The sequence below is a fragment of the Asparagus officinalis genome, unplaced genomic scaffold (assembly GCF_001876935.1).
Source record: "Asparagus officinalis unplaced genomic scaffold, Aspof.V1 AsparagusV1_Un474, whole genome shotgun sequence".
Lineage (NCBI taxonomy): Eukaryota > Viridiplantae > Streptophyta > Magnoliopsida > Asparagales > Asparagaceae > Asparagus > Asparagus officinalis.
The window spans coordinates 6517-28976 of NW_017972739.1; the positions used below are offsets into that span (position 1 = coordinate 6517).

The window sequence follows — 22460 nt, forward strand, 5'->3', positions numbered from 1 at the left end:
AAACTTGATTTCTAGTGTTTTAATTTTGTTGATTCGCTTGATCACCGTATTAGCAATCATAGGTAGTTAATTGAAAGACTGAAAGGTGAAGATTAATACCGGATCTCTAAAAATTAAGCAGGGAGCTCGAACCACGAAAGTAGCCTAGATTCCTTGGGGATTTGATTTGGATTAGCATAAAGCTTAATGGGTTTAGATTAATCTTAATTCCACGAAAGTAGGTTAATTGAGATTAATTAGGCACGATCTTTAGACCTTGAAAGAGGCTTTAGATTGATTTAGGCTAATTCACCCTTTTTAGTTTAAACTAACACCAAAAACTAAAATAATTCATCATTGAGCATCGAAGTTGTGGTGATAACCCAATCCTGGCTCTTCATTATATTGAATTTCCACATGATTAGTTATTATTTTATTTCTTTTAATTTTCATCTCTTCTAATTTACTCATTAGTTTAGCTAGTCGAATAACGTAAGATTTGGTAATTAATCCTAGTCCCTGTGGGATCGACCTTGATAGCTACAACGAGTCTGTGCGCTTGCAGATTTTGCCCATCAAGTTTTTGGCGCCGTTGCCGGGGACTACGGTGTTAATATTAAGTGCTCACGTTATTAAACTAGACTAGATTTTTTTATATTCTCTTCGCTACTCACTTTCTTTTATGCAAGGGCATCAAACAGAAGTACACAACGAAAACAATCCTGAATTATCAGTGACTCTTGCAGAGATAAGAAGGTATATAAGGGAGCAAAGAAACACAGAACAAGCTACAATGGGTGATCAGAATCAGCTTCTTAAGGATTTCGTTGCCCCAAATGCTCAAGGCACGCATTCGAGTATTACAAGGCCCACTATTGAAGCTAATAATTTTGAGCTTAAACCATCACTGCTTTTAATGGTTCAGCAAAATCAGTTTGGAGGAGGTGCTACTGAAGACCCGAATCTCCACCTGTCAATTTTCTTGGAGTATTGCGACACTTTGAAGCTTAATGGAGTGACCAATGATGCTATTCGACTCAGACTTTTTCCATTCTCTTTAAAGGATAAGGCTAGGACTTGGTTGCACTCATTGCCCGCTGGGTCCATCACCACTTGGGATCAGTTGTCCAGGGTATTTCTTGCAAAGTATTTTCCCCCAAGTAAAACAGCACATATAAGGAACCGGATCACAAGCTTTGTACAGAAGGAAGGAGAGTCACTTTATGAAGCTTGGGAACGCTACAAGGAATTATTGAGGATGTGCCCTCACCATGGACTGGAGAAGTGGTTAATTGTTCACACCTTCTACAACGGGATCACTTACAACACTCGGATGACTGTTGATGCTGCTTCAAGAGGAGCTTTGATGAACAAAACAATAGATGAGGCATACACTCTCATTGAAGACATGGCTCAAAATCACTATCAATGGGTGAACGAGCGGGCTCAGACATCAAAAGGTGGCAAGTATGAAATAGATGCTTTAGATCATATATCCTCTAAAGTTGATGCTTTATTTAAAAAGGTTGAAAGCTTGAGTATTAATTCTGTGGTGTCTACTTCAATTGCATGTGAGATATGCGGTTATGTGGGTCATTCTGCACTTGAATGTCAATTAGGAAACCCCTCATCCCTTAATACTTCTGATAATGAACATGTTAACTATGTTAATAACTTTAATCAGAAGGGAGACCCTTTCTCCAACACTTATAATCGGGGTGGAGGAATCATCCTAATTTTTCTTATAGAAACCCACCTGGAAATTCCATGCCCGCATCTAATTTTGGTCCACCTGGTTTTCGTGCTCCCCAATCTAATCTCCCTCCCCAAAGTTCTAATTTGGAAAATATAATGGAAAAGTTTGTGATGACTCAGTCAAAATTGAATGAAAAGTTTAAACAACAACAACAAACCACGAATGAGGTAGTAAAACAATTGTCCTCTAAGATGGATTCCTTAGCTACGCATAACAAGATGTTAGAGACACAAATCACTTAATTGGCGCAAAATGCTACCTCATCCTCTAGGCCTTCAGGCATGCTACCTGGACAACCTGAGACGAATCCCAAAAGTCATGTGAATGCTATAACCCTTAGGAGTGGAAAATAATATGATGGACCTAAGATGAAGGAAAATGATGGGGAAGATGGTCATCATGAAGAGAAAACAAAAATTATGATAGATGTGAATAATGAGACCCGGATGCAGAAAGAAGAAAAAGTTGAGAAATATGTGGCCCCCGCTCATTACAAGCCTCCTCTACCCTTTCCCCAAAGGTTAGCTAAGGCTAAGTTAGAAAAGCAGTTCGGAAAATTTTTGGAGATTTTGAAAAAGTTGCACATCAATATCCCATTCACTGAAGCTATTTTTCAAATACCTTCATATGCTAAGTTCTTGAAAGAGATCCTATCCAATAAAAGGAAGTTGGAAGAATACGAGACTGTGGCCCTTACTGAGGAGTGTAGTGCTATCATCCAGAATAAGCTGCCTCCTAAGCTTAAGGATCCAGGTTCATTTTCTATTCCTTGTGTTATTGGTAATGTCTCTATTAATCGTGCTTTGTGTGATTTAGGTGCAAGCGTAAGTTTAATGCCGATGTCTATTTGTAAGAAGCTTGGCACAGGTGATTTGAAGCCAACCACGATATCACTCCAATTGGCGGATCGATCGGTAAAATATCCGGTAGGTATACTTGAAGATGTACCTATCCAGGTCGGTAAGTTCTTTATCCCGGTTGATTTCATTATTTTAGAAATAGAAGAAGATTCTAACATTCTAATTATATTAGGAAGACCCTTCCTTGCTACTGCAGGTGCCATAATTGATGTTAAAAATGGAAGGCTCTCTTTAAATATTGGAGGGGAGATGATAGAATTTGATTTAAGTAATACTATGAAACTCCCTCTAACTGATAAAATTTGTTACAGGATCGACGTCATTGACAAGTGTACACATGAGCAAATTGTAAACAATAACTCAGCTGATCCACTTGAGAAATGTTTGGTAAGTGATGGTTCAATAAATGATGAAGACCTTGAGGTAGCCGCGTATGCTCAATCTTTAGAATCAACATCAACTGCTCCACTTCGAAATGCAAAGCTTGAAAGATTGATGCTAGAGCCAAAAGGATCTATTTGTTAAAAGCATAATGCGCCAAAGGTAGAATTAAAACCCCTTCCTTCCTCTTTGAGGTATGAATTTCTTGGCCCTGACTCTACTTATCCTGTGATTGTGAATGCATGTCTAAATGAAAATGAAACTGATAAGTTGCTTAGAACACTTAGGGTACATCGCAAGGTCATAGGATACACCATGAACGACATTAAGGGAATCAACCCATCGATTTGCATGCATAGAATTCTCTTGGAAGATGATCATAAACCCGCAATAGAGCACCAACGTAGATTAAATCCTAACATGAAGGAAGTGGTTAAAAAAGAGGTGCTTAAGCTACTCCAACGTAGATTAAATCCTAACATGAAGGAAGTGGTTAAAAAAGAGGTGCTTAAGCTACTAGATGCTGGTGTAATCTATCCTATTTCAGATAGTGAATGGGTTAGCCCGGTTCATGTGGTTCCAAAAAAAGGGGGTATGACCATAGTTAAGAATGCGAATAACGAACTTATCCCTACTAGGACGGTTACGGGTTGGAGGATGTGTATTGATTATAGAAAATTAAACAAGGCAACCCGAAAAGATCATTTTCCACTTCCCTTTATAGACCAGATGTTGGAAAGATTGGCTAGGCATTCCTATTTTTGTTATTTAGATGGCTATTCGGGATTTTTCCAAATCCCTATTCATCCTAGTGACCAAGAAAAGACCACTTTTACTTATCCTTATGGTACCTTTGCTTATAGGCGCATGCCTTTCGGTCTTTGTAATGCCCCTGCCACTTTTCAATGATGTATGATGGCTATTTTCTCTGATTTTATAGAAGACATTATGGACGTGTTTATGGATGACTTCTCTGTGTATGGAACTACTTTTGATGGTTGTTTAGCTAACTTGTCTCGAGTTTTGCAGCGTTACGAAGAAGTTAATTTAGTCCTAAATTGGGAGAAATGCCATTTTATGGTAAGGGATGGAATAGTTCTAGGACATAAGGTGTCCGAGCAAGGAATTGAAGTTGATCGTGCAAAAGTGGAAATCATTGAAAAATTGCCGCCACCAATGTCCGTTAGGAGAATAAGAAGTTTCTTGGGACATGCCGATTTCTATCGGCATTTCATCAAAGACTTTTCAAAAATTACAAAACCCTTAACTAAACTTCTTCTTAAAGATGATCCCTATGATTTCACTGATGAATGTCTTGATGCTTTTTGTAGGTTGAAGGAAGCATTAATAACAGCTCCTATTATGCAACCGCCGGATTGGAATCTCCCATTTGAAGTCATGACTGATGCAAGTGATTACGCGGTTGGAGCTGTGTTGGGTCAAAGAAAGGACAAGAAGTTCATGTAATTTATTATGCTAGTCACACTCTTGATGAGGCCCAAGTTAACTATGCTACCACTGAAAAGGAGTTATTAGCAGTTGTTTTCGCCTTTGACAAGTTCAGGTCTTACTTAGTGGGGTCCAAAGTCATCATTTATACTGATCATTCCGCCATCAAATATCTTTTGAGCAAGCAAGATGCCAAGCCTAGGTTGATTCGATGGATACTACTTTTGTAAGAATTTGACCTAGAGATAAAGGATAAGAAAGGGACAGAAAATTTGGTGGCAGACCATTTGTCGAGGATGAAACCAGAATCACATGATAGGGAGGAGGATGAACTACCGATCGACGAATCTTTCCCAGATGATCAATTGTTAGCCATAGAAAGATTGGATGCACCATGGTATGCGGACTTCGTCAACTACATAGTGTATGGAGTCTTACCTCCGGATCTGAGTTATCAACAGAAAAAGAAGTTCTTTGCTGACTTGAAGTATTATTTTTGGGATGAACCATTTCTATACAAACGGTGTGTTGATGGGATGTTTAGAAGGTGCGTTCCTGAAGATGAGGTTACAAGTATTCTCCATCATTGCCATTCATCTTCTTACGGAGGACATGCAAGCACTTCAAAGACAGGTGCAAAAGTTCTACAATCAGGTTTCTATTGACCGAGACTTTTTTGGGATGCAAATCAGTTTGTGAAATCTTGTGATAGTTGTCAGAGGACCGGGAACATTTCGAAGCGACATGAGATGGCTTTACACTCCATCTTGGAAATTAAGGTCTTTGATGTGTGGGGCATAGATTTCATGGGACCGTTTCCGTCATCGTGTAATAACAAGTTCATCTTAGTGGCGGTGGATTACGTCTCCAAGTGGGTAGAACCGATAGCGTCCCCCACTAACGATGCTAAAGTGGTTGTGAAACTATTCAAGAACGTTATTTTTCCAAGGTTTGGAGTGCCACAGACAGTAATCAGTGATGGCGGTTCACACTTCATAGAAAGAAAATTCGAAGCTCTCTTAAGATAATATGGGGTCACTCATAAGGTTGCCACGCCATACCATCCTCAAACTAGTGGTCAAGTGGAGGTTTCGAATCGAGAAATCAAGAGTATCTTGGAGAAAACAGTTAATCGTTCGAGAAAGGACTGGTATATGAAACTCTCGGATGCTTTATGGGCCTATCGAACTGCCTACAAAACACCCATAGGTATGACACCGTTCAAGTTGGTGTATGGCAAATCGTGCTATCTCCCAGTTGAGTTAGAGCATAAGGCGTATTGGGCTATCAAGTTGCTCAATTTCGATATGAAGACCGCAGGTGAGAAAAGAAAGCTTCAACTTCATGAGCTAGATGAGCTACGATTAGATTCCTATGAGAATGCTCACATTTATAAAGAAAAGACTAAACGATGGCACGATAAGAATATCCTTCGAAGAGATTTTAATCAAGAAGATATGGTATTACTTTTCAACTCTCGTTTGAAGCTTTTTCTGGGCAAGCTCAAGTCTAGGTGGTCCGGACCGTTTCAAATCCACGAGGTCTTTCCTAGTGGAGTTGTTGAAGTTTAGAGCGAAACAACAGGATCTTTCAAGGTGAATGGGCAATGATTGAAGTATTACATTGTAGGTGAACAAAACGAGAAATGGGTCACTTATATCCTTTCTGATCCCCCTTCGTCGGAGAATTGAGCACAAAAGGGGTCGAGCTCATGACCATAAACGAGCGCTTCTTGGGAGCCCATAGGTATGACACCGTTCAAGTTGGTGTATGGCAAATCGTGCTATCTCCCAGTTGAGTTAGAGCATAAGGCGTATTGGGCTATCAAGTTGCTCAATTTCGATATGAAGACCGCAGGTGAGAAAAGAAAGCTTCAACTTCATGAGCTAGATGAGCTACGATTAGATTCCTATGAGAATGCTCACATTTATAAAGAAAAGACTAAACGATGGCACGATAAGAATATCCTTCGAAGAGATTTTAATCAAGAAGATATGGTATTACTTTTCAACTCTCGTTTGAAGCTTTTTCTGGGCAAGCTCAAGTCTAGGTGGTCCGGACCGTTTCAAATCCACGAGGTCTTTCCTAGTGGAGTTGTTGAAGTTTAGAGCGAAACAACAGGATCTTTCAAGGTGAATGGGCAATGATTGAAGTATTACATTGTAGGTGAACAAAACGAGAAATGGGTCACTTATATCCTTTCTGATCCCCCTTCGTCGGAGAATTGAGCACAAAAGGGGTCGAGCTCATGACCATAAACGAGCGCTTCTTGGGAGACAACCTAAGTTTTCATCCATTTTTTTATTTATTTCATTTAAATTTTATTTTTTTTTATTTTTTAGGCAATTGGATCAGCACAAATTTAACTTATACTATTTTTCGATCATGCAGTTGTGAAGAAAGGAAGACATGGCATCTCAAAAAAAACTGCAGAAAAAAGAGTTAAAATAGGATGGCAGACTCTACCACACTCAGGGGTGGTGTACACCACATCCATGGTTGATGCGGCATAATTATATACCAAAAATTGCAAGTGCACAATTTATCAAGTTATAGTATAAAAAGATATCGATCCCACGAAGAATGTGATTTGAAGAGATTATTAAACTTGGTTCTTATATTTTGTGCATGACAATTAGGAATAAAGAATAAGTATGAATGTGATGAGTGATTTGTTGTGACTATTTGCAATAAATAATAAATTGAATTTTAGAGGAGAGAAGGAAGAATTAAAGAATAAATGAAATCATAAGGCAAGAAAGATGAATGAATAAAATCAAGAAATAAAACCAAGAATGAAAAGAAAATTTAAGAAAGTCAAGATGGAGGATTCAAAAGAAGTAAGAAATCTAGAATATGATCCACTAACCAATTTCAATTACAAAATATAAACTATTCTCTTTTTATCATATTTCAACTTAGATTTATTAAGCATAGATTATCAAACCATTTAAGGAAAGTGTAACCTATCAAATTATCATCTAAGCTAAAATTACTATTCATGATAAGAACAACAACATGATAATAATCCTAGAATTCATAAGCATAACCTATCAAACCATTTAAGATAAGCATAGATTATCAAATTCTTCTTCTACCGATTAGTTCTCTAGTTGATTATCCTAAACATGAACATTTTAAGTACAAGAGAATAATTCATACAATATAAAGGAAATTAGACTAGTTTCATATAATTCTAAACTTCCTACAAGAATTAAATTCACATCTTTAAGAAATAAAAACAAGAAAAAGAACTAATTACAAAATTAAAAAGAAAAGAGAAATCTAAACTATGAACAAGAAATAAATCTAATTACAAAGAAAATAAAAAAATCTAAACTACAAAATAAATTACAGAAATTAAATGCAAGAAAAATAAATCTACTCTACAAATTAAAGTGCAAAAAGAAATAAAAAAAAAACAAGAAAATAAATCTACACTACAAGCATGAATTTAAATTTAACTAATAAGCAATAATAAAGAAATTACAAAAAAGAAATTAAAGAGAAAAGAAATGCAAACCTTCAAATTGCTCTTCATCTCCATCCTCATCATTCCACAAAGAGGAGAAAGAACAAATTTAAAGAGGAAAAAATTATTTTTATTAATTGCAACTAAAGTTATAATTTTTTTGGAAGGCCTTCTCAATTAAGAGTAGCCCTCCTTTCCAAAAGGAGTTTACAAAATTTTCACACTGCTAACCCCTCACTCTCTACCCCTATTTATAGTAATCTTCAATGAATATGAGCCATTGGATTTGTCTTGAGCCCCAAGCAACAATCTCCACCTTTGAATTTGTTTTTTGCTCTTCTCTAGCCCAAACATAGGAGGCCCAATTGCTTTTCAAAAATAAATGAAAATCAGTCAAGTCTGCAGCTCCCAAGTGAAGTCCGGTCCATTTAAATTTCGGCCCAATTGCATTTCATTTGATAATCTGCAGCAGGTTCGGTCTTTGATCTTTAGCAATCAAAATTAAAGAGCAAGTCCGGAGCTTGATTTTCCAAACAAATGTTGCTACAGGTCCGGTCCATGAAAGAAGCAGCAAGGTCCAATGCATTTGATCACCGGCCCATTCATTTGAAGGTCAAAGCTCCCAATGCCCTATGTGATCTGCAGCTCCGGTCCCAAGTCCTCAGGTCCATTAACCAATGATTTTTCAAATCCGAAAATAAAGATCTCAGCAAGTCCGGTCCACTTGGTGAAAGAAAATGCAGCAATAAATATCGGTTTGATGGGCTGGGCCTTCAAGATCACATGATAAAAATAGGAGTTGTGCATTAGAATGATTTGACAATTCCTTGGTATTTTCGGCTTTATTGCTTCATGGGCTTTAATTCTTCTTTTGGGCTTGGATAATTTGGAAATTTAATTTTCCAATGGGCTTCTTGATTCATTTCTTCATTTAATCAATGAGTTTTTGTTGAGAGATGGAAAGTTGAGATTTATTATTCATTAACCTGTAATTAAAAGATAAAAACAATTATTAGTGGTATATTTATTCATATAAAATAGATAATGAGGATATAAAATTATAATAAAATATGAATTATCAAATACCCCCATACCTAAACTTTTGCTAGTCCTCTAGCAAAGAAAATAAAAAGAAAATCCTAACTCACTTTCGCAGGAATCGCGGTTGTATTTAGCGCATACAACAAGCCTTTAAACCCCTAGGTTACCCTAGTGGACGAGTTGTAGTCTCGTGAGGGTTTGCAGTGAATATACCCACAAAATTCGGTCAACTTGCCAAATTAAAGAAGTCAGTAAATAACTAAATTCACTTGATAACTTTTAGATAATCTAATTGGAGCCAGTTATCACTCAAGAAAACATTTTTATATATAACTCTAAGGTATATTTTTAAGAAAATCTTCTCATTGTAGCAATACAAAACCAAGCCAAACTTAGAAATTTAATTTAAAAGTTTTGAAAAGAACATGCTAACTCTTTGTTTTAAATAATTTTCAAGTTGCTTGATTTAAAATATTTTCCAAGACCATATATACAACTATAAAACATTTATTAAATTTTTTATTTTTTATTTTTTTTATTATTATTTTTTTAAAACTCTTTCATCCTTGGTGATCTTTTTTCTACTTTAACGGGCTTTCTAAGTGACCATTTAACGAGTTTTGGGCCAATGGATCCCAACCCAAATGGGCTTAGGTCATTAAGTATGGAAATACTCCTTGGGCTTAATTACTCGGTCAGCTTAGGCTTAATAAGATAGAATCACCTTGAATTAAAGAGTTTTTTTTTCTTTTTGGTGCCCATTTTTCGCACTCTTCTTTTGCAATTTTTTTTTGTATATGTATATATATTTTGAAAATATGTAAATCAAGACACTTTGAAAAAAATTATTTTCAACTCTAAGTTAAGCATGCAAAAATTTCATTATTTTAAATAAAAGTCCAAGTTAAGGCTTAAGTAAAGTATACTACTTTGAAAATCATTTCTTAAGAAATTTATTTAGAGTTATCATAAAAAGTGAACTTAAGTAAATAACCAACTAGGGATTAGAAAATTTCAAATTTATCAAATAAATCAATTATTACATAACTCTATCAATTTGGCAAGTGACGATATTTTTAAAAAAAAAATTTTAAGAAAAAGGGGAAAAAAACAAAAATGTAACTAAAAATGTAAAATAAAGAGAAAAAATAACTAATTCCCACCCCCACACCTAAATTTTGCATTGTCCTCAATGCAAACTCTATGATACATAAAGTAAAGCAGATAAGAAGTGAAGCACTTACATTTGGTCGGCTGATAAAAATCTGCAATTACCTTTGGTCGGAGGAGGATGGAAAAAATTTATTCTTCTGCTCACTATGAGTTTCAGCCTTTGGCGGTCGACCGGACATGGATCTGCGGTCGACCGCAGATATAGCCGTTGCACTGTAACGGCTATTTCTCTGCTTTGTTTTCTAATGGGTTTTTGGTCTTTTTACTTGGGTTTTTACTGATGTATTGGGTTGTTATAAATACCCTACTGCTCTCAACACTTAACTAACTTAAGAAAATTGATTACTCAAGTTTACAAAGTTTACAAAGTGTTTAAGAGGTGTTTAGTGCCTTGTTTTCAAGCCTTGTTTCAAAAGAGCAGTTTTTTTCACAAAGAAGAAGCCTTGAATTCAAATTGAGGAATCCATCCTCATCATCATTTCTTCAGCTCTTCTTGTTAATTGAGAAGTTTTTCTAAACTCTTCCTTATATAGCTTGTTATTTCATTTTCATTTGATTAGCTATATTCATTGAGTTATATTATTTTCATTCACTATTATCACACACACTTTTTGAGCTTAAATATCTTCATACCATATAGTGTGGATTGTGAGGTATGTTTTAGTGAGTGTGAGCTTCATTGTGTTCTCACTTGTTAATTGAGAACAAATCATTGTATTTAACTTTTATTTGTGAGAATCACTTGTAATACACTTGTACACCGAGAGAAGTGTGAGGAGGGAGAGACGGGGTCAAATCCAATAGGAGTGGCGTCGATTGACGAACCTAGGGAGAGGTTGTAATCGAGCACTTGAGGAGGAGGACACGGGCTAGATTCCTACACTTAGTGTGTAAAGTGTGATTGTTGAGTGATTGTGTAGTGTGAGAGTTTTCGGTGAACTTGTAAACCGAGTGTGTAGAAGTTCCGGCTTCCAAACCGGATTGTGATAGTGGATATCTCCCCGAGGTGAGGAGCGGGGACGTAGGTCGTGGGGACCGAACCTCGTAAACATATCGTGTGTTTGCGTTTTGCTTATCTCATATTTTATTTGTGCATATTCTTATTATTCTTATTGTTCATATCTATCTCTTGCAAGAACATATTGATCAACATAATTTTAATTGCTATTAATTGGTATTAGATTAGCGTAAGACCCTAATCACCCCCCTCTAGGGTCTAACAGTATTTATCTACGTGGGTTGTTTGCTGAATAATATTAATTTAAATCATAGATATGCGATAAATAGTATTTTTAGAATAGTTATAATAAATTAAAAGAATTTATTTTGATAATAGAATTATTTTAAAGAAATTATAATATTTTGTTAAAGAATTTATTTCGAGGAAAAAGAGTTATTCTAGAATAATAAGTTGAAATGACAAGTTATGTGTTAAAATTAAAATTTACAAAATATTATCGAAAAAGAAATAAATTAAAGGTAATTTATAAAATATGAAATGTTACTATTCATGAAGAAAAGAATTAATATATTACATAAATATTTTATTTTAAATTAGTTATAATGAGCAATATTTTTAAAGAATTATTTTGGAAAAAAGAATATTTATTAATTAAGAATGTATAACTGATAGTCGTAGAGCGCGACATTTCATATGCAAAACGACATCGGTTTTTAGTTTTATTTTTATCGTATTATTATATTAGAGGATATTTAATTACGGTTAGCTTACATGAGAAGTTTTAACACCCAGTAGTAAGTTATCAATGAAACCTATTTATGTATGCTTTCACTATGTGGTAGGCTGTTCATGTATTCTATGTTTTAATGTAGTGATTATTCATGCTTTATAAACTTGTTTAATCATGTTCGACATACCATGTTATTATTGTATAGAATTAGTTTTATTTATTATCTCTTTGATGTGATTGAGAACCCTTAGTAGTTCATGACTTAGTGGCCTCGTGCGTCATGAACAGACTTAGTGATATGTGTGTGTGTGTGTTGACTAAGTTTAGATGGTGAACCAGAGTTTTAATAGGGGTTATGATCGTTAATTTAGAAAATACAAGAGAGCTGGGGATGAGAAAGTCATGGTTCATGTGATCGGATAAGACTGTTGATGTATCTTCTAGACTCACACCAGTAAACTGTTTTGCACTGGGGTTAGTTTGTTGGGCTAAGTGAACCATTTCGCACTTGGTCAGTGAAATCGTTTCGTCACCCAAGTTTTGTTTGAGTTCAAACCAGGTCGAAATCAGATTGCTTGTAGTCCTCTCACCGAACCATTTCGCGGGTTTGGATGCACGTAGGGGATTTGTGAACGGTCAGTTATCTGGTGATATGAATGTTGACTCTGTGTGAGATGTGGACCAGTGACCTGTTATAGAATAGCTAGTTACATGACCTTGTTACTTAAGATGATTAGGATTCTTATGAGATGTAGGCTAGTTGTATTTCTTTTCATACATAGATCAGGGTTAATATTTAATTATCTACAATTTAAGACATATGGTATATACATGAGGGTTTCCTTGTTTAGATTATTTCACTCGACGTACTACGTCTCTTGTTGTAGATTTTTTAAGTATTAATTCCATCTAGTTGTATGATATTTATACTTGGATGATTATTCTGATCGCTAGCTGCATGATCGACTTGTTACTTGGTTGATTTTGTTGGATTTCCAATTGCACGTTTCTTTGTCATTTCTGTTGTTGTATCATTTTCCATTTGGGTTTTTGTTCGTTCTATTTGTTTTGTGGGATCTTACCGTGTGCCATGCACGCTAACGTTCACCTGCTTTCTCTGGTATATGTCAGACTTAGAGGAAGAACATGTTCAGCTTGGAGATATGCTAGAGCCAGGAAATTCTCAGCAAGAGTGCCTTGCAGATAGAGTTAAAGAATAGGCCAAAGTTCAGTATCTCATCTTATTTGATGATCCTAGTTGTTTTTGTAGTCTTTTCCCTTCTATTTCTGTTGAACAATGTATTTCATATTTCTTCAATATTCATTTGTTCAGATATGTATAAGGGCATGCTGACCCGAATATTATGTCTTGGATGATATTTATTTGTGATATGTATTATTTTATTCTGTGTTGTTTATTATATTCTCGCTAACTGTGATCGGGGACCTGTGACTTCGTATTATATTTATTTCTAGATGCTTAGCGTATTAGGTTGAGGAGAAATATTTATTTTTATTTATTCTCCTTAATTTAATATGTCGCGGGCTTGTTCACATTCCGATTCCCGTGTATTTTGGAAAGCGGAGCGTGACAGGTTTTTTTGGTGGCCCATGCCAGTCGACGTTCCCGAGTTCCTACCATTGAGAATATAACGGACAATTTAGATGCATGTCATGATTTCATCCGTGAGACTATTCTTGAGCCTTATCCTATTTTCTTGGTAGATTTTGTTTCGTCCCTATCTTATCACTCTTTGACTCCGGGGCTTCCCACTATACTTGTTTCATCGCTTCGTGGCTACACACACTCTTCCTATAACCCCTTTATCCTCGTACCGATCGTTATTATATGTGTTATTATTTTTACAACTATATTTTCTTTGATTTGACTTATGTATCGTTTAATTGTATTGATTTTTGTATTATTTATTATATTATTTTATGTATCACTACATTAATTGTTCAAACTATGTTATTAAGTGTTTTGCATTGCTCTAAACTCTACATATACATCACATAACATATCTGATATTCAGATTATTTTCTTGTATTTAAAATATACTTTGGCATATCTATATGGTGTATGTGTGCACTTTTTCTATCATGTCATTTGTCCTTTACTTATGTTCTAGATTAATATATATTATTCATATTTTTAATAAGTTCATGATTTTAATATTCTACATATGTAGTATATTCTTATCATTTACATTTTCAGTATATAGTTTTTATCAGTTAGTTTTGTCTTGTTAGATTGTTTTAGTATGTTCACTTTGGTTTCGTTAGTTCTAAGATCCATGTATTTCTATTTTGATATTCAAGCATTTATTCACAATGTTAGGTTTGGAGTTGAGTTATTAATTATCTATGTTTGTTATATTATCTCATATCATTTATTATTATCATTTTATAATCAATATAAAAGATTATTCTAAATACCATTTGTAAGTATGTAAAGTATTTATTCATGGTTTATTTATAGTGTATTTGCATATTTGTTGTTGTTTGCTGCGTTTTTGAGATGTATTGTTTTGTCATTGTGATATATACATTGTATACACGTGTTATTTTTAGTATTTATTTTTGGTATTTTTAGATATTTATGTCTTTTATCGTGTCATTGTTTGTTATTCATTCTATATTCATTGTTTTCGTTACTTGTTTTGTGTTTTATCTTTTCATTCTTTTATAATTACTATTCTCTTTTATTATAGTGTATTCACGTAGATTATTATATTTACGATGTTATTTTTATTGATTTATAGTCATTCATTATTTCTAGTATCAACTGTGTGACCATGTTTATCTAAAATATATCAGTGTTTTATTATATGGAATTATGCTCTTCTTATGTTTTCATTTTCTTATATACCTATTTTACCTTTCTTGGTTTTTGTTTTTATATATTATACTTCTTTATCTAGTAGTATGTTTGTGAGTGTCAGTATTGTAAGTAAGCATTTATGTTTCAGTATATTCTATGATTTTTGTATGTGTTAATTTATTTTGAGTTTTATACTGTTAATTTGTTCATTACTTATTTGAATGCATTGAGTCCTTCAATTATGTTTTTCTTTGTCAGATTGGTATTTTCTTATTTGAATGCATTGAGTCCTTCAATTATGTTTTTCTTTGTCAGATTGGTATTTTTCATTATTTTGACTTGTGTTATTTTACATCGTGTTACTCTTCTGTTTCGTTTCTCTTATTTTTGTAATTTTTGTAGATCATAATATATCAATATCGTTTTATTTTTATATTTTTCTTTAAATAGGAGTTGTTATTTTTCGGTGTGAGTGTGTGGTGTTATGGCTTTATATTTTGTGTATAGGGTTATTAAGGGTTGTTATAATGTGTGTGTTTGTTTATCTTTGATTTTTATATTTTTACATATTGTATTTTGGTTACGTATTTAGTCGTAATATTTTTGTAGTTGGTGTGTCATATACTTTATGCAGTGTATTCTTACTCTTTTTTTTTCACGTTTTAATTTGTGTATTGCTATACTTATTGTGATTTAGTATTTATTATGTTTTTGCTTCAATTTCTGTTAGTAGTCACGTTATGGTGTGGTTGTTTTTATTTTGTGTTGCATTTGTTTTATTAAACCTACGTAGTGTACATATTACTTATACATGTTTGATGTGTATGTTGCCACATAATTTTGGTGACATTTTACCTTTCATGTATGTGTTTTGTTATCATTATTGTTTGGTTATTTACCAAGTTATATGTTTTTCTTGTATGTGTTTTTATATTATCTTTAATTTTATTAATTTATTGGTTTATTTGTGTTATTTGGGTTATATTTGTTTATTAGTTAACATGTTTATTTCTTTTATATTTCATCAGTAGTTTCATAGTTTATTTAGGATGAGAAATGAGTGTTATAAGTTTATACAACTTAGTTATAGATTTTACATATTGTAGATATTTTGTTGTATTTATTAGTCGTTTTTCTTTTGTTAGGTTGTGTATATTTTACTTTAATATTGTATTTTATTATCTATTTATTAATTATTTCAATTACTGTATTTATCAATTTTCCATATACAAAAGTCTCTGTATTACTGTTTTAGTTAACTGCTATGTCCATATTTGATTATTATTTTGGAAATTATTACATGACAGTTCATATGTTGTATTATGTTTATTCTTTATATATATTGGGTTTATAGTTTTTGTATCATATTTGATTATTCTAACAGGTATAATGATATAATGGTTATTGGTATATTTTGATATTGTGTTCGTTGTGTAAATGTTATGAATACATAATTACACGATTGTTACATATATTTTTATATCTTTTATCTACGTCCATTATTGATATGTTTTTTTACTTTCTATTATCAGCTATTATATGTACTATTTTTGCTTTACAAATTTCTATATGATATCGTGCATATCTTATTTTCATTCCGATGGTGGAATTTGTTTTAAGGAGGGTAGAATGTAAGGACCATGAATTTTTGATACTAGTTAAAATAAATTTATGATATTTTAAAATATTTAATTATTATTTTTAAAAGAGTATTTGTATTTTTCTCAATTTTATAGATTTTTCTATGATTTAAAATCCAAGTTTTATATTTATTTAAAAGATATTAAATTTATAAATTAATTTTGTGTGGTGAAAATTTCTGGAATTAATTTGTTGTATTATTGATACTGTTACATATTATTTTTAAATAATATGTTGTATTATTATTATTATTACATATTATTTCGCATAATATGGTGTATTATTAATTATGTATTATTTGTATAATTTGTTGTATTGTTTTTTCTGTTGCATATTATCGAATGTATTAGTACAACTATACGTTTTACTATGTATATAATTATCCTATAATTATTTAATTTTAAATGTAAGTAAATATATTTTTATTATTAATTATCCTCGTTTAATTGTACAATATGTGTATATTTCGACTATTTCGTACAACTGTTGTATTAGCATAACATGTAAATTTTTATTTATAGATAATTATTCTGTAATAGTTTAATTTTTAAATACCCATAATTATTTATTTAATTATTTTCGTTTTAAACCCTAACCCTACACCCTATATATATATATATATATATATATATATATATATTATATATATATATATATATATATATATATAATAATATATATATTGTTTCTTCTTTCTCCTGTTCACAAACACGCCGCCACCATACTCTTCTCTTCTCCTCTCTCTCCTCTTGGCCGTCGCCTTGGCCACGAGCCTCCGACCTGCTCCCTCCCCCACGCCCATCCGACCATCCTCTCCCTGCCGACTTAACCTCGTAGCTGCACGCCGTCCTTCACGCCAGCGCCCCGTCCCTACCGACTCCTTCCCCGTTCGTTGAAAGTCCACCACCGTGCCCCGCCGCCTCCCACCCCGAGCACACCGCCAAGCTGCCCCTCCCTCAACCGCACCGGCCCTGAGCAGCCGCCAAGCCCCTCCCCATGTCCGCCAGCGCTTCCACCACCTCAACCTGAGTTCACCGTCGCGTAGCTGTCTGCTGTCCAGACCCTCGCTCGCAGATCCCTTCCCCACTGCCTACGCCTCGATCTCGATGAGCTCGACTAGCAGACCCACCCTGCGCCATCAGAACCCAACTCGACCCCTCTGCACCTTCTCACACCCAACTTCCCAGATTCACGCTCCACCCCCGAGCCCCTCACCCCGCCTCCTGAGCCCCGATAGTCCCCTCCACATCACCCAGCCCAGCCAGCACCCCAAGCCACCCAGCACCATCGCGCCATCCGCCGCTGCTACTAAGTCACACTCGCAGCCCTTCTCAACCGCCCAGCTTGTCTTCTATGCTCGCCGCCAACCAGCGCCGTCGTCGCATACCACTTGTTCGACCATACATCAACGCACATCCAGTTGTAGAACCACCCCCTTCTAGCCACCCGTCGGAGCCCCGAGACATACGACACAACCCGAGGCAAGATTCCCGCTCTCCCTGTTTTGTAGTTTGAATAATTATATTTATTATGAATTATCTGGTGATATGAGCGTTGACTCTGTGTGAGATGTGGACCAGTGACCTGTTATAGAATGGCTAGTTACATGACCTTGTTACTTAAGATGATTATGATTCTTGTGAGATGTAGGCTAGTTGTATTTCTTTTCATACATAGATCGGGGTTAATATTTAATTATCTACAATTTGAGACATATGGTATATACATGAGGGTTTCCTTGTGTGGATTATTTCGCTCGATGTGCTACGTCTCTTGTTGTAGATTTTTAAGTATTAATTCCATCTAGTTGTATGACATTGATACTTGGATGATTATTCTGATCGCTAGCTGCATGATCGACTTGTTACTTAGTTGATTTTGTTGGATTTCTAGTTGCACGTTTCTTTGTTATTTCTGTTGTTGTATCATTTTCTGTTTGGGTTTCGTTCGTTCTATTTGTTTTGTGGGATCTTACCGTGTACCATGCATGCTGACGTACACCTTTTTTCTCTGGTATATGTTAGACTTAGAGGAAGAACATGTTCAGCTTGGAGATATGCTAGAGCCAGGAAATTCTCAGCAGGAGTGCCTTGCAGATAGAGTTGAAGAATAGGCCGAAGTTCAGTATCTCATCTTATTTGATGATCCTAGTTGTTTTTGTAGTCTTTTCCCTTCTATTTCTGTTGAACAATGTATTTCATATTTCTTCAATATTCATTTGTTCAGATATGTATAAGGGCATGTTGACTTGAATATTATGTCTTGGATGATATTCATTTATGATATGTATTATTATATTCTGTGTTGTTCATTATATTTTCACTAACTGTGATCGGGGACCTGTGACTTCGCATTGTATTTATTTCTAGACGCTTAGCGTATTAGGTTGAGGAGAAATGTTCATTTTTATTTATTCTTATTAATCTAATACGTCGCGGGCTTGTTCACGTTCCGATTCCTAGGTATTTTGGGGAGCGGAGCGTGATAATTTCCTAAAGGCTAATTTTATGGACCCAACATAGCATAGGTACCAAAATTGTAAATATTTATCATTTCAGGTACCTAAGAAAAATAGGTGGATTTTGGATAGCGGTTGCTACCGGTAATATACAATTGTTGTCATCTTGTCTAAATAAGGATGATTGTACCGTTACTTTTGGAGATAACAACAAAGAGAAGGTCATCGGTATTGGAATTGTCGGTAATCCAAATAAACCTATTATTGATAATGTTTTATTAGTTGATGGTCTTAAATATAATTTGCTTAGTATAAGTCAACTTTGTGATAATTGTTTTAAAATTATTTTTGAAAAAGAATCTTGCTTAATTTATGATATTGATAGGATTACTATTTTATTTAAAGGACATAGAAAAAATAATATATATGTTTTATCTATGAAGAAAATTTCTAATGAACATTATCTTCTTGCATCTTCTAATGATTTTATTTTATGGCATAACCGTTTTGGTCATGTTAACTTTAAACATATTTCTAAAATTTATAAGAATAATTCTGTTAAAGGTTTACCTAAGCTTTCTTATAAGATAACTTTTGTGATGTATGTCAATAAGGAAAAATGCATAAATCATCTTTCAAATCTAAAGATGTAAAATTGATTCATATTGATCTTTTTGGTCCATCTAGAGTAGCATCATTATGATGAAATCAAGAAGAATTTTACTTGCATTTGCATGTTTTATGAATTTTAAATTATATCAAATGAATATAATTTAAAATGAATTGAAAGGATATAATCAAGAATATAATTTAAAATTCATTTCAAATGAATATAATTTAAAGTAAAATTCATTTCAAATGAATATAATTTAAAATCAAGAAGAATGTATTGATTATGATGAAACCTATGTACCAGTTGCTCGTTTAGAATCTATAAGAATTTTACTTGCATTTGCATGTTTTATGAATTTTAAATTATATCAAATGAATGTTAAAAGTGCATTTTTAAGTGGTTATATTAAAGAAGAAGTTTTTGTAGAATAACTTCCCTGTTTTGAAAATGAAAGTTTTTCAAACCATGTTTTGAAACTTAAGAAAGCATTATATGGTCTAAAACAAGCACCCCGTGCTTGGTATGATAGATTAAAAAAATTTCTTTTAACTTCCGGTTTTGAAATTGGAAAAGTTGATTCTACACTTTTTATAAAGAAAATAAATAAAGATATACTATTAATTCAAATATATATAGATGATATAATATTTGGTTCTACTAACGATGATCTTTGTCAAGAGTTTGCTAAGACTATGCAGGATGAATTTGAAATGAGTCACATGAGTGAACTCAATTTCTTCCTTGGACTACAAATCAAACAATTAAAGGAAGGAATTTTTATCAACCAATGCAAGTATGCTAAAAAATTACTCAAATGCTTTGGAATGAAAAATACAACAAGCAAACTAACACCAATGAGTACAACTACATCACTTGACAAAGATACAAATGGTAAGAATGTTGATCAAAAGCTATATCGAGGTATGATTGGATCACTTTCTTACATTATAGCAAGTAGACCTGATATTATGTTTAGTGTATGTTTATGTGCTAGATTTTAATCTAATCCTAAAGAATCTTATCTTAAAGCAGTAAAAAGAATTTTTAGATATCTTAAAAATACTATAAATTATGGTTTATTTTATCTTAAGAATGACACATTTGACTTATTATCATATAGTGATGTTGATTTCGCCAGATGTAAATCCGATAGAAAAAGTACAAGTGGTACATGTTATTTTCTTAGACATTTAATTGTATCTTGGTTTAGTAAAAAGCAAAATTCAGTATCATTATCAACTACTGAAGCAGAATATATTGCTGCTAGTCTTGCATGTACTCAAGTTTTATGGATGAAACAAATATTATCTGATTATGGTACAGTTTGTCCCACATCGTCAATAATATGTGATAATACTAATGGCATTAATTTATCTAAAAATCTTATTCAACATTCACGTACAAAACATATTGACATAAGACATTATTTTTTACGTGATAATGTACTAAAAGATGTTATTTCTTTAGATTTTATTTCAACCGATAAACAAATTGCTGATATATTAACAAAATCTTTAAATGTTAAATTAAGAAGAGAATTAGTTATATATTCTTTGGAAGACTTAAACTAAGTTTTTAAATCAATACATATGCATTTCAGCCTTAATAGTCGACTAATCAACTTAGTAGTTGACTACATGCACATACATCACATATATAAAATACTGTTAATTTTCTCAGTAGTCAAGCAATAAGAAAAGTAGTCGACTAATTAGAACCAAAAACTAGAAAAAAAAATTTTGTCGACTACAGTATAGTCGACTAATCTCACTAGTAGTCAACTACAAAACCTGCAGATTTATTTTTACCTTAGTTTTGTCATATTGGATCTTTTATTTACCAAACCCATAATCCAACACCCATTAAACTTAAGTTATTTTTTATCTCAACCCTTCATCTTTTACCAGATGAATCAATACCCTATATCAAATTTTATTAAGATTAAATCTCAACCTTTCATTTGAATTTTTGATCAAATCTTAGCCACTCATTAATAACTAAAGCAAACAACCCTAACTTCTCCATCTTTCCACGTTTTTACACTCCCCAAAACCAAAAGAACCCATACACTCTTTAGTTCATCCGGTCTTAAGATTAGGGCATCTTTTCTTTCTCATTTTCTCTTAAAATTTTCATCAAATTTCTTGTCTACTTTTAGTTTTCCAGTCTCAGTGGTCGACTACAGCTTCAATTAGTCGACTACTTCTAGGGTTTCAATAGTTTGGTAAGCTCTCTTTCTCTATTCCATTTCTAATTTTGAAATTGAATCATGTCAAAATCAAAGAGGCCTAGGTCTGGACCATCAAATATAGTTGAAGATTATTCAATTTATCTTAAAGACTCCTCTTTGCTTGCCCAATTTAAGGATTTTCAATCTTTCAAAATTATACCCGGTAGATTTGTTAAATTTGATGATTTCATCACTCATACTTTCAGTGATTACTTTAAAAATGTTGGATTGTTAGATCTCTTTTCCTCTGAAAATAGGAAACCATACTATCCATTGTTGGTTTAACTATTTTATGTCAATATCTCTAGATATGAAACCGATCGTCACTCGGATGTTCTTAATACTCTTGTGAAGGGAATTGAAATTAATATGACTTCCAAGAAATTAGATAAAATTTTTAATATTCCCTTTCAAGGTGTTAGTCTTTCGTCTATTAGAATGAATGATGAAAATATGCTTGTTAATCACATTTTCCTTCTCAGTTATGGCAAACCTCTCAATAACTCAAATAAACTTAGGCTTATCCTTAGGTTTATAGCTCGAATACTTACCTACAACCTTTTTCCAAAAGTTGGAAGCTTTCATTTTATATCTCTTGACCTAGCCAAAACCCTCTATGCAATTATGGCTAACATAAAAGTAAATTGGGCTGAGGTGTTCTATGAAAATCTTTTAGTTGTTCCTAAGCGATCTCTTCCATTTGGAGCTTTTCTTACAAGAATATTTGAGTCATATGATGTTGATCTAGAAACTGAAACTTCTAAGATTCGTTCAATAGATCTTTTTGAATCTAATGCCTTAACTCGGATGAAACTAACCAATTTTGAAATTCACTGAGATGAACCACAACCTCAACCAGAACAACACCCCCAAGAGATACCACAAGCCACTG

At 33.4% G+C, this 22460-nt stretch overlaps 2 protein-coding genes and 1 pseudogene across 2 annotated transcripts; all 3 read left to right on the forward strand.

Annotated features, from left to right (window-relative positions):
• Positions 1 to 772: 772 nt before the first annotated feature.
• LOC109827841 lies at positions 773 to 1831 on the forward strand. The gene has a single exon (XM_020394863.1). The coding sequence runs from the start codon at positions 773 to 775 to the stop codon at positions 1829 to 1831; it is 1059 nt and encodes a 352-aa protein (XP_020250452.1).
• A 272-nt stretch (positions 1832 to 2103) lies between these two features.
• LOC109827842 lies at positions 2104 to 3120 on the forward strand. The gene has a single exon (XM_020394864.1). It carries the CDS (start codon positions 2104 to 2106, stop codon positions 3118 to 3120), a length of 1017 nt encoding a protein of 338 aa, XP_020250453.1.
• Positions 3121 to 3291: 171 nt separating this feature from the next.
• LOC109827843 overlaps positions 3292 to 22460 on the forward strand; it is a 31003-nt pseudogene continuing 11834 nt past the window's right edge.